General features: G+C 49.2%; 1 protein-coding gene across 1 annotated transcript in view; it reads left to right on the forward strand.

Annotated features, from left to right (window-relative positions):
• ADGRA1 (adhesion G protein-coupled receptor A1) overlaps positions 1-15,655 on the forward strand; it is a 54,771-nt gene that overhangs the window by 15,961 nt on the left and 23,155 nt on the right. The window contains exon 5 of the mRNA XM_006146937.2: positions 4,574-4,719. Coding sequence (XP_006146999.1) covers positions 4,574-4,719 — 146 coding nt within the window. The remainder of the gene's footprint in view (positions 1-4,573; positions 4,720-15,655) is intronic.

Below are 15,655 nucleotides of genomic sequence, written 5' to 3' on the forward strand. Positions count from 1 at the left end.
CATGCCCTATAGCAAAAATCTCTCAAAAAAAAAAAAGAAGAAGAAGAAAGAAAATTTATCAGTTTTTCTACCAAAGGGGAGATTTGTGATGTCTTGCTTATGAATTAATATTCTAGTATTTGTTCAGCTGTTTCTGGTGAAGGGATTAACTAGTGTGTCTGTATTATAGTTTCCCTCTATATGAATCCAATTGTTTTATTCAACATTTCATCATATAAAATAATTGTATTTCCATTGACCAGCTTGCCCCAAGGCCTCTGGTGACATACTGTCCTGATATTTACTGTCAACAAACTCTTCTGGGAGTAGGGACACAATCTGCCTCTCCTAAAATTACTAATGGAGCTCAGGGCAAAGGACCTCCTTCTCCTAGTCCAGAAAGGAACTTCTGGGTCCTGATGCCTCAGCTCATAATCAGAAGGAGAAGTTCTGTCTCTGCAGGTCTCTAGGTGGTCAACGCCATAGCAGGCCCCTTACTTCCACGTGAGCTCACTCAGAAAGTCCTACTCTCCATTTCAGGGAGTGAGCTTAGAAGTGCCTGGTTATTAAAAAGAATAACAAAAATCATGGAACAGCTCTTCTTTACACCCATGGCCTGGTCCGACTGGTTAAAAAAGAAAATATAAATTACCGGGGCTGGCAGGTGGCATGGTGGTTAAGGGAGCTGAACGCTCACATGACCAACTGCAGTTCGAGTCCCAGACCTGGCACCTTGCTTTCTCACTTTCCCCCTCTCTCTCTCACTCCATCCCTCTCTGGTCAAATTAAAATAAATAAATAAATAAAGTTAAATAAAATAATTACTTTTTTAAAAAAAGAAAGAAAATATAAATTACCACTCAACTACTAGCAGAGCATTCAACAAAACTAAGCCTTGGCCCAGCCACAGTGGAACACACTAGACACTGTTGCTTCATGGGCTGAGGCCACAAAGGAAGCCTGGATTCGATTCCTGCCCCACCCTAAAGAGCCAGGTACAGTAGCTTGTACCTGTGGCCCAGGTCCTGGGGAAGCTGAGGATTGTGAGCTTGCAGCCTGCAGGGGCAACATAGGAAGTCCTTGTCTGAAAGAGCCAGGCATGGTAGTGTGCACATATGACCCCTGCTACTTGGGAGTCTGAGGCAGGAGCATCCCAACACAACTACACTCCATCTAAAAAACACCACACACACACACACACACACCATGAAAAATAGAAACAACGTTAAGCCTATTCTATCCTCCTTGGGCTATGGTGTGGGGTCGAAGAGAAAAGCCCCCAACGTGCCTTTGCATCTATGGCACCAGGGCAGGATCGGCCTGCACACCCATCCCAGCCCCTATCCCCACCAGCGGCCCTCTCGGTGCCCTGCCTCAGCCTCAGTGGAATCACCTCCAAGGCCCAGCCATGGACCATAGAACCACTTATCAAGGACCCCACCCCCGCAGGTCCCATCACTTCACAGACAAGCATCTGCCTGGGCCACAGAGGGATGCTCTCAGCCTGGTATCAACAGGACATTGGGCTGCTCCCCTTGCTGACTGTGTAACCTTGAGTTCCATAGCACTGATGGATGGCTGTGAGAGCAGAGCCTCCACCCAGTAACCTGGGCCCCACATACCTCAGTGCTGGTGTCAGTGGCCGTCGGTCCACACTGGATGACCTATCTGTCTCCACGACTCAGCCTGAGAATCAGCTGGTGAGAGGCTGTTCCCACAGGAGCACATCAGGAAAATCCAGGCAGTGAAGGCTCACTTCCCGCAGGCTCATCAAGACCACCCACCAGGAAGCCACATCTGCCACCTGACCTGGGCTCAGCATGGCCCCAGCAGAAAAGTTGCCGACATGGGAAAGGAGCCTGAGGGGCAGACGTACCTCCTTAATCGTTGCCTCTCGATAAGCTGGAAATAGGCACAGTGAGCGCCCGGGAAATCCAATTTATGTCCTGCCTGTAAACGCCTGCCAAGGAGCCATCCAAAAAGCAGTAAAATGGGCTGTTATCTTTATGTCCACGCTTTGCCACCAGAGTGCTTCACACACTGGGACCCTGCTGGTGACAAAACCCACTGGAACTTCAGCAGTGGGGCCTACCCCCTCAGGGCCTCAGGTGAACCTGCCCATACCCTCAATAAACCTTTGAATCATCCCCGTGCTCAGTCCAGCCAGATGAGCTCCAGAGGCCAGACCTCCCCGGGAGTCTGCAGGCCTGGTGAGTGTCAGCCCGAAGTAGGTATTTGAGTTTTTTGTGGGTAGGGAGGGAAACAGGTCTGGAAGGATCCAAAGAGGTGAGATCTGTAGAAGAGATTGTCAGGAACCCCGTGGGGGAAATGGGCCTCTGAGTTCTGGAGTAAAAGGTTATGGTTGACCCAGGTGCTGTCCAGATCTAATTACTTTTCCTGCAGTTGGGAGGAGGGTCATCATTCCCTCATTCATTCATTTGGCTCACAGGCAACAAGGCCTGCCAGGCGCTGGGCTATGCTGTGTGTGCCGGGTACAGCCAGAAACAAACCCACATGGCCCATTGTGGAGCCTGCACTCCAGTGGGGAGGCCCAAGATAATGAGCTGCTGCGGGGAATGGAGCTGGGCCTCTGCTCAGCAAAGGTGCGGGGCTCGGGGGCTGTTTTAGAAACAACGGCAAAGCCCTCAAGATGATGTTCTCTCTGCTACTGCCCAGACATTTCTTTAACTCCCCTTTGTAGACATGAATGAAAGTGTCTGTTACTGTTACTGGCGGCATCCTCCAGCCAGAGGCAGTCAGGTTCTGCGTCTGCAGCTTTGTACACACACTCAGCACTCTCGCCTCCCTCCATCAGCCGCTGGAGAAGAGACCTGCGGAAGGGCGGGTCAGAAACTAGACTGTGGGAAGTCAGACCTGCCCCCACCTAGACCCATGACCTATAACCCATGATTTCCACCCTGGTGCAACCTTCCCTGTCCAAATATCGCTCAGCATCACAATGGAGCAATGTACGAGAAGCGGTCCAAAGCCCTAGATGGCTAGAGAGAACAGACAGTTGTTATGGCAACCAAAAGATGACCATGAGCCTCATTAAAGTACTAAGTGACATCACAAACAAAAACAGACAGCAGCCGTTGGTCCCACACAGCAAATGTGCGTCAGCACCGACCTTAGTGTGGAAGTGTGGGTGGGGTGACCTCCTGCCACCCTCTTTCCAGGCGGTGGAACACTCTCTGGAAGCCGGTGGCTTCTCCATGTGTCCAACCTAATGTCAGTGTATGGGGCACAGAGCTCCACTCTTTACTCCTTCTTGTAATGAAATGCTCTCAGCCTGAGCAAGGCTCGGCCCAGATCAACTCAGAGCAAAGCCAGCTCCCTGCCCACAGCAGCAGCATCCTGAGGCCAAGGGCCAGGCTCCTTCTGAGGACACCTGTTTCTGTTTACACATGACCATGACAGCCACCCTGCTCTTTCCTGAAAAGAAAGAACTTTCCTTCAAGTGAGGGCCAGGCCCATATGTTCCCCTGCTTTGCTAGGTCTTCAATGTGGAGTTCTTGCCCTTTGGTTCCCTATGGCTCTGATGCTCAGCCAGGTAGAGGGGAGGCCTGCGTGCTGGGATGACCATCACTAACAAGGCCAGGCCAAGGCATGAGCTGGACTCTCACAGGGTGTGCTATGTCCCCTGCTGCCAGCCACCTGCAGGAAGCTTGTCCAGAACCATGAACAGAGCCCTTTGATCTCTCCTCCCCCCACCCCAACAAAATTCTCATCAATTATTATAGCGTTTTCCTCATAAGTAAAAATTGAACTCTGGATCTGATAAATCATTATAATGTGCAATGTTAGCTTTATTCCGAGAATCTCTGTATTCCTTAAACATTTATGTCCTTTCCAATTATAGTAATATTTTACTTGTCATTTCAAAATGTCAGGTTATTACTTCAAAGGTAACCTCATTTTATGGAATCAGATGGAGACGAAGGAGTGTGGCATTTGTAATTAGCTTATGCAGGGAGTACTGTGGATGGGACACACCACTCTGGTGGCTGTTTCCATAATAATGAGTAACTCCGACTTGCATGGATTGGTGGTCCCGATCTTATCCCTGTCAGCATTGTGTCTGACATGCAATGCCACAAGCAACAGCACACTGGGGAGACTCCTGCTGTGGAATTGCACCCTTCTTTCACTTGGTAGAACCTATGTGGGGCCTGAGCCCAGAAGAAGTTTATCTCTGGAGTTCACAGGGTCCCATGCCTGAGCTACAGGGAGCACTAGGCAGTGCGTACATGCAGGCCCCCATGTGTGGGGGTGGTGTAGACACTGCTCAGGGATGTGTGAACACAGGCTCACAGGCTCCACACTCCACCTCTCTGCAGGAAGAAAACAAAGCCAAGCAGTTCAAGGCCCTTCACAGCCCAGGTATCTCCCTGTGGCTTCCAGGGCTCAGTGTCTGCCATCCTCCCTGAGATAAAATCCCTGGCAGCACTTCTGCTGGTCTCATTTCTTGTCACTAAAGAGTTGTCTCCTGAAGATGCTAAGGGGGTTGCCAGGGCTTAGACCACTCAGGGCTACTCAGGAAGGCTGAGTTCTCCACTGTAGATTTCTCAGCTGACGACTCTCCCCCTCCCAGGTGGGCATTGTGCTGCACTACTCCACGCTGTCCACCATGCTGTGGATCGGAGTCACCGCCAGGAACATCTACAAGCAGGTGACCAAGAAGGCCCCATCATGCCAGGGCGCAGACCAGCCGCCGTACCCCAAGCAGCCCCTGCTCAGGTATTCAAACGAATTTGTTTGCTTGGTCCATTTCCGCCATCTGCGCCTGCAGAGTCCCAAGCCCTGGATACACCTTCCAGGGGTCTTAGCAAACATCCTCGCCAGCAATCCTGAGCCTGAGGATGGTCTGACCCATATAGATGGCCCAGGGGCAGGGCAAGGCACTGGGGGTGGAGTGGGGAGCAGGATGGAGCTAGGAGACAATAGGTGGGGTGAGAGGTGTGGGACAGGACTGGGACCCTTCATCTGTGGGTAGAGCCCCTGGAGAAGCTGCATGTCACTGATGCTGCCAAGTTATTGGCTTGATACCCTCTGTACCCTCCATGGAGTGGCCATTTGTGGAGATGGACTCTAGGTGGCTGTGGCTTCAGTTTATGGTCTCAGTGAGATTAGGGCACCAGCCCCTTGGCACCCAGTTACTAATTTCAGGATGACCAAGGCCCAGGCCTTTCAAGACTGAATGACAAGTGGATCAGAGAAGGGTCCTGCTCCGAGCAATCATCCCTGCTCCTTCCTCAGGCTGGGGGATTTATACAAGCTCAGTAGGAACCACAAATGTGCCTGGAGGCCACAGGCCCTCAAGGGCAAGGGCAGCTAGTGAATGCCTCCCTCCCCACCTCCTGCCTAGAGTCAAGAGCCAGGGAAATCCCAGTTGGATCAGCTCATCTGGCTCCTCTCACTTCACACAGAAAACAACCATGTCAAGGAGCCATCGAAAGCTCCTTTAGACAAGAACATGCCGCAACTGTAATTGGACAGCTGTTGTTCATAAAGGGAGTTCCGGTGGCTTTGCTATTTGCTTTTCTGACTTGAAACCAAATCCCAAACACTAGAGTCTACAAAGCCGTGCTCAGTGGTGGGCCTGCGAGGTGGAGTATGCATGCTAACCTGTGCAAAGGGGCTCTCTCCTGCCCCAATGCTGCTAGAGGTCACTTGAGGCTCCTCAGATGCACACCCCAAGCCCCTCAATGAGCTTTCCCAGAGCAAGCCACAGTGACTCCCCATCCTGGCAAAACCATGGTCCAGGGCTGCCCTGCACCTGGAGGCTCCTTGGCTGTTTTGGAAGACATTTTTGCCCAAGACATTCTTGTGAGAAGCTGTTTCTGCCAGTGTGAGGCTGTGGCCATGTGCGGTATCTGTGATCTCTAGCTCCTGGACAAAGCTCTACATGGCTCTGAATTTAAAGGGCTATCCAGCAACACCCTCAGTGTGTCTAAAACCTTCCGAAGAAATCACCTTGAGGCAGATAAAGCAACGCCCTGTGTGTTTAGGTAAATAAGGCTAATTTCTACTCAGAATGTTTTCTGACATTGTTTGATTTTTCAGACTCAGACAAATGCCTTGCCACTTAGCAACCAGGACTGGGGTGGCGCTTCTGCCACTCACAGGGACCAGGGAGGCAGGATTTCATTATCTCGCCTCTCCTGCTAGGAAGGCCCAAGGTCCCCTGGGTTTAAAAATCACTCTCAAAAAGCATTTCCTCATCTGCAATTGATTGAAGAGTTGCCTGGTTATTTGAAGAGTGAGATGGAAGCCATGGAGCAATCCAGCGCTTTTCTCTCTCTGATATCTTAACAGAGCCAGGCATCCAGGTGTTGCCGAGGTCAATGAGCCCAGGGGGCTCTGAGGAAACTCACTGTTCCTCTTCATGCTGCCTGAAGACCACCATTCCACTCACCCTCCTCCCTGGGCCTCTTTCCTTTGGTATAGAAAGACCTTGACATTTGGGGGCAGGGGAAACATCCACACAGTACTGATTCCAATAGTGTCCCTTGGTTGCTGGCATGCTTGGTTACCCCCATTTCTCCAGCTTCTCCCCACATGACTGGCTAAAGACTTGTATTCCAGCCAGTATAGACATAGAGGTAGGTGGGGGGGTGTTGGCTTAGGCTACACCAAGGGCTTGCTCCCCTCCATGCTTTCTCTGGACCAGCACAGCTAGAGAATGTGCAGGGCACAAGCCTTCCCAGAAGTTGATCCTCCACACCCTGGCATGCTGGAGAGAAGGGGCAAGGGAACCAGAGCCTTTCCCCTGAGACCCTCCTAAGGGGCTTGCAGTCTGTCCTCCAAACCTGGTTTAGCAGCCTCTACCCACCTCCTTCTCAGCCCAGAGGCTTCCGAATCAGAGATGGCTCTTTCCATCTTCTCATCCATTCTGAAAGGAGCATTCTTTAGTCTGCATCTCTGGCCCTATTCCCAAAACCAAAAAGTAGTCTATGCATTATCAACATCAACAGAAACTTAGCTGCTGAGTTCCAAGAACTGTGTGGTCCTGGAAGGAAAGAACCTGAAATGTCACACTTAGCTGCTCATGGCCATCCTCATTTTGCCCTCTGAATAGAACCCCCACACCACTTTTCGCTGGAACCTCAACCAAGACAGTGCAGCACAGCCAGCTTCTGATCCCCAGGCAGCAGCCAGGTCACTGGCCCCAGAAGCTCCATTCTGTTACCTGGGCATGAAGGAGCCACAGTGTCCCCTGAGCTTAGTTCTGTGAGTTTCCAGTGAGAAATAAAAAGAAAACAGTTGTTCCTGAGAAGCTTCTGGGTGAACTCAGATGATACTGTTAGAGCACTCGCTGTTCCAAGAAGTCAGGGGTTGTCTGATTTCTCATATTGTTTCCCGGCTACTCGTTACCCACAGAGATAAAACTTGTGGCCTAACAGCCATAAGGAGTCTGTTCTCAGAGGAAGTCAGGCCTGTGAGACTCTAGGGATTTGACGCTCCTCGAAGGCCTACACTGGGCTCTGTCTGCTCTCTCAACACCCTGTCTCTGCTCAGTTTTGGGGAAAACTAAATCCATTTCAGACAGGTTTCAAGGAAAATATAGCTACATAAAATCTTATGGAGCCAGGGGCCAGTTAGTGGAGTGGTGGTTAAGACAGTCAGATCCTGCACTCAAAACTGTGCAGTTTGAGTCCCGGACCCAGTGGCTTGAAAAACACACTGGACATGTATGTGTGCGTGTCCAAAACCCCAAAAGGAGGAAGAAATGGAAGAGACAGGATTGTGGGTTGACCATCCACCATGGGGGTGCTCTCACACTTTGCCTCTCTCTCTCTCTCTGTCTCTCCAATGAACACACATGCCCCCACATGTGCATGCTGGTAAAATTTACAAAAAAAAAAAAAAAAAAAAAAAAAAAAAACCTTTCAGGGTTCTAGTCAATGAACATTTTACAAGCCAGAACCTTCCTTCTGTATGAGCATAGGGAGCAATGTGGCTAGTTCCCTGGTGACTTCTCTCTCCCCTGGAAAACCTGGTCTGCAGAGGAGCCTGACATCCCAAGCCTCCCCACCCTGCACTGTGCAGGTCAGGAACCTGCTGCCTGGTCAGGGCTCAGTCAGGGGTGGAGAGGACAGATGATCAAGCCTCAGCCCAGCTCTGATGGAGGCCAACAAACAAGGCATCAGCTTTTGGAGACCTGAGCTCTTCAGCTGAGTGGGCCTCATTGTCAAAGTTAAAGTCATGTGTGTTTCTCTCCTTCACTGGAGACTGTGATTTGTGGCTTCTATGATAACACAAACCTAGGCTCTCCATGGAGATTTTGCAACTTTCTAGATCATGATTCACCTGGTCTTATTTCCCTTTGATCCCAGGACATGACCCACATGTGCACTTGGGGCCCATGTGTAGAGATTTGAGAGATGCCCTATACCACCCCAGTTAGGAAGCACCACACAGGCTAGCCATGCCACTGTCATGGAGAGGCAGTAGCCTGACCAGGGTCTCCTACTGAGATTATGTCAGGATAGATAGATGATAGATATAGATGATAGATAGATAGATAGATAGATAGATAGATAGATAGATAGATAGATAGATAGATGATAGGTAGATGATAGATAGATCGGTAGGTAGATAGATGGTAGGTAGATGATAGATAGGTAGGTAGGTCGATAGATGATAGATAGATAGATAGTAGATAGATGGTAGGTAGATGATAGATAGATAGGTAGGTAGGTCGATAGATGATAGATATAGATGATAGATAGATAGATAGATAGCTAGATAGATAGATAGATAGCTAGATAGATAGATAGATAGCTAGATAGATAGATAGATAGCTAGATAGATAGATAGATAGATGATAGATGGAGGTCTGTGGGACAAGAGTTTTAGACTAGTGAGCTGTGAATTCACATGAGGACCATGTCTTGCCCTAAAGCCTGGAGTGGCTTGCCCTCAGCTTACACCACTTACACTGACTTTTGTCTCGTTTTCCCTTCTTTTTGTGTCGAGCCCATCATTCCCTTCTATTTACACAATGTTTTCTCCAAAACCCAGCGTGCATCCAGCTATTTATGCTCCTGCCAACTGAATGAATCCCACCTCCTTGGAGACCCTGTCTCAGGCCGAGATGTGGCCCTGCCTGGGCCCCTGTCCCAGTTGACCTCACCAGCATAGGTGGGCCTCCTTGCTCTCTGTGATGCCACGCCAGGTTCTGGTCATCTCTGTCCTGTGCTCTGTTATGTCTTCCACCCACACAGATCATTTGGCTTCCCTAGTATGGAGGCTACACACCAAGGAGGGGACACAGATAGGCAACCCAAATGAAGGAAATCCCAGCTTGTTCAAAGAGGGTCATGTGGTTTTTAGATGATTCTTATTACCTCCTCAAGGGGGGTCTCAAGGAGGGAGGGAAGGAGTCCATTGCTTTATGCAAAGAAATACCCATCATCACCAATCATCACTGCATCTTAAAGCAAAAAAGACTTTACTGTGTGGCTCACCATCAAGGAGGCAGGAGAGTTGCAGTTCAAGTATTACAGTTCTGGTACTACAGCTCGTGTCTCAAATATGTCTCCCCAAGTGTAAAACTTCTGGGTCTTTTATAGAGGAATAGTTCTTTTCAAGTCCTCCGAAAGGTCTGATAATACAGATGAAGAATTAAAACGTGTGCAGTTGTGATTGGTTAACTGAAGCAGCAATCTCATTGGTTCACTAAGATTCCAGGCAGGGGCCAGTAGGTGGCATGGTGGTTAAGGTGCTGGACTCCCACTGTGGTTTGAATCCTAGACCCGGTGGTTTGAAAATCATGCCAGGTACATGTGTGTGCATGTTCAAAGTCCCAAGAGAGAAATGGAGGAGAAGGGATTTCAGCATGGCCATCCCCTCAGGGGGGTGATTTCTCACTTTCCTTTTCACTATTTCTCTCTGTCTCTCTCTAGCATAGAGACATTTACCCTATGTCAAAAAACCTAACAACAAAAAAATAAAAGTTTACACAAATGAAGGATTAAAACTGGTACTTTACTGATTGATAGCTTTCTTGCAGCCAGTATTTTCACTCCCTCCCTGTGGGGGTAACCTTTAGGTCACTCAGCCTTAATGCAGCATGCATCCAACATCCTACAAGCAAACTTAGGAAACAGTAGTTAGATTAGGCTTTTTTTACTTAGGCTAGTTCTCACAGGTTACAGTCTCTGTGGAGAGATCTTCATTAAGATGGTGAGAAACATTATTCCTTTCTTTCCTGTTTGCCATTTAGCTCTGAGGCCAGAGGTTAGGTGCAGTGAAGAGGCAGGGGAGAGGAAATGGATGATTCTGTATGGCCTGCTGTGTGGCCTGCCACAGCCAGGCTGGCTCTCATCTGCTATCTCCATGTGTGAGGAGTGAGAGTGTGGGTCCATGTGCCCAGTTGGGAGTGTGGGTCTATGTGCCCAGTGAGAGCCGCCACCTCCAAAGACTGCCTTGGGGTTAGGACCCAGACCTCACTAAGCAGAACTGCCTGCCTTTGTGCTGTCTTTTGTGCAGACGTGTCTGTAAGTTCAGTGTAAATTGGGTCTCTGATCCCTCAGTCCTACTCAGAGCCTCCTGCTGGTAAGTTAACACCTGGAACTGAGTGTTAGCCCATGGCCAACAGAAGTGCCACCCTCAGCCTTGGAGATGGGAGTTTGGGGAAAGAACCAACACAGAGCATCAGCCAGGGGTCTAGAATCTTAGCACCAGAACAGCCTGGCTTTCCCAAATGAGGTGAGAGAGGCCTTGAGCAACACCAGCATGTGAGCAACCGGGTTCATATTGAAAAGAGATGGGGAACAATAGGAGATAAGAGAGGAGATACCCAGGTGATAATGGATAGGACAGAGCCCCCTATAGCTCACAAGAGGAACTGCCTCAACCACTCCCCCAATTCCCTACCCTTGTGACCTCCCCTGATTTGAGAATGCCTCACCTTGGACACACCATGATGGACACTGTCACATCTAGATACCCCTGTTGCCTGCCCACGGGACTCTGTTGCCAGAGCCTCTGCTCAATCCTGATGGTGCCATTCACAGTCTCCACATCACTCCTGACTTTTAGACATGTATCCTCGCACTTATTGATACCTCACTCAGATGCCCTGAGACACATCAACAGTGTGTCCACAATGGAAGAAGCTCTATCCCCTCCTCTCTTGGTATCAATGGAACCAGCCCTGACTTTTAGACATGTATCCTCGCACTTATTGATACCTCACTCAGATGCCCTGAGACACATCAACAGTGTGTCCACAATGGAAGAAGCTCTATCCCCTCATAGAACCAGCCCCACCCACTCATGGATTCACAGCTCAGGAAACACCACTGACCAATGGGATCATCATCCGCATTGGGAAGCTAGGCATTGTTCCAAACTCATGTTCCAGTCCCATGACTCTGGCCTCATTTTCCCCAAGGCTTCCCTCCTCTCTCCATACCCTACCTTCTCCCCAGACTGCCATTTTCCCTGCTCAGTCAACAACCCAGACTCCAGCAAGACTCTGGGCATCTCTTATAAGATCGTTCAACCACCACTCCACCTCTGTTATTTCCCTCCTCAAGTGGAAACCTGACTGGGTACCCCATTTCTGAAAAGGTATCAGGGCTCCCATTGTCACTTAAGGCCTGGTTCCCAGTCCTTCTGTTTCTGCTCCTTCCTGGCCATAAAGCAATGGCCTCTTCCCCAACCAGCCAGACATCTTCTTGGCTTTGCTCCTGCCTGAATCCCTGTGTCCAGCCTCCTCTGCAGAATGGCCCTCCCAACGACGCACCATCGGCCCTCTTTCCCAGATCCCCATGCAATGTTGTGTGACAACTATCCCTTTATACTTCACTCAAAGCATTTTGCCGTGTTCTCCTTCTACACTGAAGGAAAAGGCTATGTCTTTCCCTTTTTTTTTTTAACTCTCAAAGCTTAGCATACAGCTCCTACTCATTAAATGTTGAAACTATGAATGGATAAATGGATTCAGTAAATATTTAAATTGGCTTCAAATGAATAATCTCAGTGCCTGGTCTGAGCTGGATATTATTGAAGGAGAGCAATCTGATAAAATGCTTCATTCGGAAGTGTTTGTGATCAGCAAGCTTAACCATCACTGTGGGTGGTTGGGGCCCCAGGACCACCCACACAGTCACTGACAAGCTAGAAGAACCCAAGACTTAGAGGCAGTTGTATCCATAAATGCAGTTTGTCTCAGCAGAAGGATACGTAATAGAGCCAGCAAGGGTTTAGGAAGGTGGGGCAGTCTGGAAGAATCCATGCGTAAGCTCCAAAGTTCTGGTTAGGGGGATCCACAGAAAACCTGCCCCTTCCTCCAGCAGTGAAATGCAGCAAAATGTGTTTCTGTGCAAGGAGGCAACTCAGGGCTCAGAGTTCAGGGTTTTTACAGGGACTGGCCACTTAGGTGTTCTCTGCCCACTCAACCTACCAGAGCTAAAGAGCCTCCAGGTGCCCAGGAGGAAAGCAGGCACTCAGCATAAATCATATTGTTCACACAGCAATCTGGGCAGCCTGGCAGCAGGATTCAGTGTCCTAGCCCACAGAACAGCATTATCAGTCAGTAACATGGGGAACATGCCAAAAGACAAGTTCCCGGACACTGGCCAAGAACTGGCCTGTTCGCTGGCCCTTCTACAGAGCATCATCAGGCCTGCTACGTAATTCTGTTGCATGGGGAAAGCTGTATTTTCAGAGAAGTGTGTTAGATCTGTTCATTTCTTTTTTTTGGGGGGGAGGGGGGGTTGGATCTGTTTGTAACAGATCTTTTCTAACTATATGAGTTAGAGGAAGGGTGAAAAGAGTTGAGAAAAAGAGAAAAGGTTTAAAAAGTATTAAAAGAGGGGGCCAGCAGTTAGCGTAATGGCTATGTCGCTGAACTCCCATGTAGTCAACTGGGGTTACTGGGGTTCGAATCTTGGACCTAGTGACTCACATTGGGCGTGTGTGCATGCATGCCCAAGATCCCGAGAGGAGAATGGAGGAGAAGGGATTGCGGCGTGGCCATCCCCCCGGCGGGGTGATTTCTCACTTTCTGTCTCTCTGTCTCTCTCTCTCTGTATCTATGGCGAGCACATGCACCCTATAGCAAAAACGTCTCAAAAAAAATATTAAAAGAGAAAGAATTAGGGTAGATATTATGTACTTTGAGCTGACCTTTCTCCACAAAATAAGAGCAAACAGCTTGGTACCCATTCTGAAAAATTAACGTGCTTAGGACTTTATGCCAAAATTTCACAATCTGGATTTGTTATTTCCCTCACTTTTATTTTAACCACTATTCAAACCACTTCTTTTTCCACATCTTTAGTTTAACTATCCAATCTCTTACGGAAGTAGGTACTACTAGACAATTTGGTGATCATAGGTCCCCAAGCACACCACTTGAGTTTTAATCATGGCCACTCTGTGGGTGTCGTTTTCCTGTCTGTTGAGTTAAATGGGAATGTAGGAGCGTAGCTCTTCCTTGGTTTCAAGGAGGCTGGACTGAGCTGCCTGCTGGGCAAACCTCCCTTCTAACCTGGCTGGACAGCTCATTTCCAGGGAGTCTCCAAGGAGACAGATCTTTCCACGTTTTTTTACTCCTTCTGTTGGCCAAAGGAAAACTGCATAAAAGCAAACAGACCTTGCTGTGATTTTATAGATGCTCAGGGGCTAATTCCCAAATTAGCTACATGTAATTACATCCTAATTTTGCAATCTGTTCTGCCCTTTCCAATAAAGTGCACCTAAGTAGTTTCCATTATTTAAGGTCTGCTGTGGTTTTTCTATTTGGAAGTACAATCACAGTAGCGCCAAGCACTCGTACTCCACGCCATGTGCCTAGCATTGCTGCCTAGCTCCCCCATTCATCCAACATGCAATGGGTACTCACTTTGCTTAGGCGCTGGGTATAGACTTGTCCTTGCCCTGTAGAAGAATGGTTCCCTGGGGCTTCCTCAGCCAGGAATCCCCTTCTCAGACCACCGTGGCAAATTCTGAAGGCTGCCATGGGCTATGCTCATAGTCAAACACCAAGCCAGGCCTGAACCCCACAGAGAGTTAGAGGCCCTCAGAGCACTCTGGCCCTGGGAATGGCCAACCCACTTCTGTTTCCTTTGGAACTTGGACTTGCAAACCAGTCCCTAGGATGAGCTACCTCAGCACATGCTGAATCACAAGCAGATGGACAGATGCCAGGCAAGAGGCAGGGGCACGGTTGACAGACCCTCCTCTAGACGCCTAGTGCTCAGTAGAATGTGGCGTTCATAGGGGAGGCTGAAAGGATATAAAGGGTGGAAGGGAACAGAGGAAGAGCCCAGAACACTCATGTGAGGATAAAAGCCCCAGGGAGTAATGGGAAACTATGAGATCATAATGAAGCAGGCCCCAGACCCATTTTCACATCTTCTTATAAGTCTTCAGATGTGAGGTCAGGAGGAGCCCTAGAGTTCATCTTCTAGTCAGAGCTTTATGGATGGGGAAACCGAGGTCAGAGAGCCATGGGAGCTTGCCCAGAGCCATCTCATACTCTGATGGCCCTCAGACTTTATAGACTCAGTAGGAACCCTAACTCTCCTTTTCCAGCCCCTATCTTCTCACCCAGAGCTTACAGGCCAGACAAACAGATGGGTAAGGCAGAAGACTTGTTCCCCATTGTCCACTGACCAGCAGCACTTGCTGAGAGCCGAAAGGAAGGCTCTGAGGCTTCTCTACTCAGCCCTTTAGCCATGACCACGGGAGATAGCAGTGTACCTGAGGTCCACATGCTCAGCTCCTCCAGGAAGGACACAGAGGTCCTGGAACCTCAATGGCCAAGCAGGATGTACCCAGGCTGATGCCCATGACCAAGACAGCCCCTGGAAGTTACACAGGGGCACAGGTGTTCTGTGAATAAACCTCACCCTAGAATGCAAGCGTTCTTTATATTGAAGATGATCATTCGGACCAGCAGGTGGCTGTGCAGTTTGAATCCTGGACCAGGCGACTTGAAAACCCACCAAGCACAAGTAGGTACATGCCCAGATCCCAAGAGGAGAATAGAGGAGAAGGGAGTGTGGCATAGCCATCTCCACTGAGTGTGGGGGAGAGGGCTTTCTCACTTTCCCTCTCTCTCTGACTGTGTCTCTGTCTCTCTCCGGGGAACACAGGTGCCTATAGCAAACTGGAAAAGGAAAAAAAGAATGATCACTCAGCCCCATGTGTGGGTGGCTGTCACTGAGCGAATCATAGCAAATGGTGCTGTGCTGTCTCGATGTGCCTCATTCATCGTAAAGCATCCTGTTACGTTTCTGAACGTGGGGCATCACAGTGCAGTGTGTGGGTAACAGTGTCCAGAATGTCGTTCCCATTCTTCACCTGACCCCAGTGTCTTTGTCAACCAGGTTTCTCCCCTGATGCCTGGAGCACCTTCCTCCATCCATCCTCGGAGGTTATAAAACACAAACGAGCATAAGTTGCACTTAGGTCCACTTGTGACTTGAAGACCATGCTTAGGCTGTAAGCCGCTCTTGTATCTTAGCTGAAATTATCTATATGGTCCCTTTAAATTTGGAAGTCATGATCAATACACACACACAAAATTCCAACTGGGCCAGAGATTATTATCTCTCAGATGAATCCTGTCTCGGGGACATACGGGGCCCCTGGAGGTCAGTGCCAGGCCTCTTACTGTTTCTGTCCTGACCTCCCATGCTTACCCACCCCAGAC

This window comes from Tupaia chinensis, unplaced genomic scaffold (genome assembly GCF_000334495.1).
Source record: "Tupaia chinensis unplaced genomic scaffold, TupChi_1.0 Scaffold000197_1, whole genome shotgun sequence".
NCBI classification, from domain to species: Eukaryota; Metazoa; Chordata; class Mammalia; order Scandentia; family Tupaiidae; genus Tupaia; species Tupaia belangeri.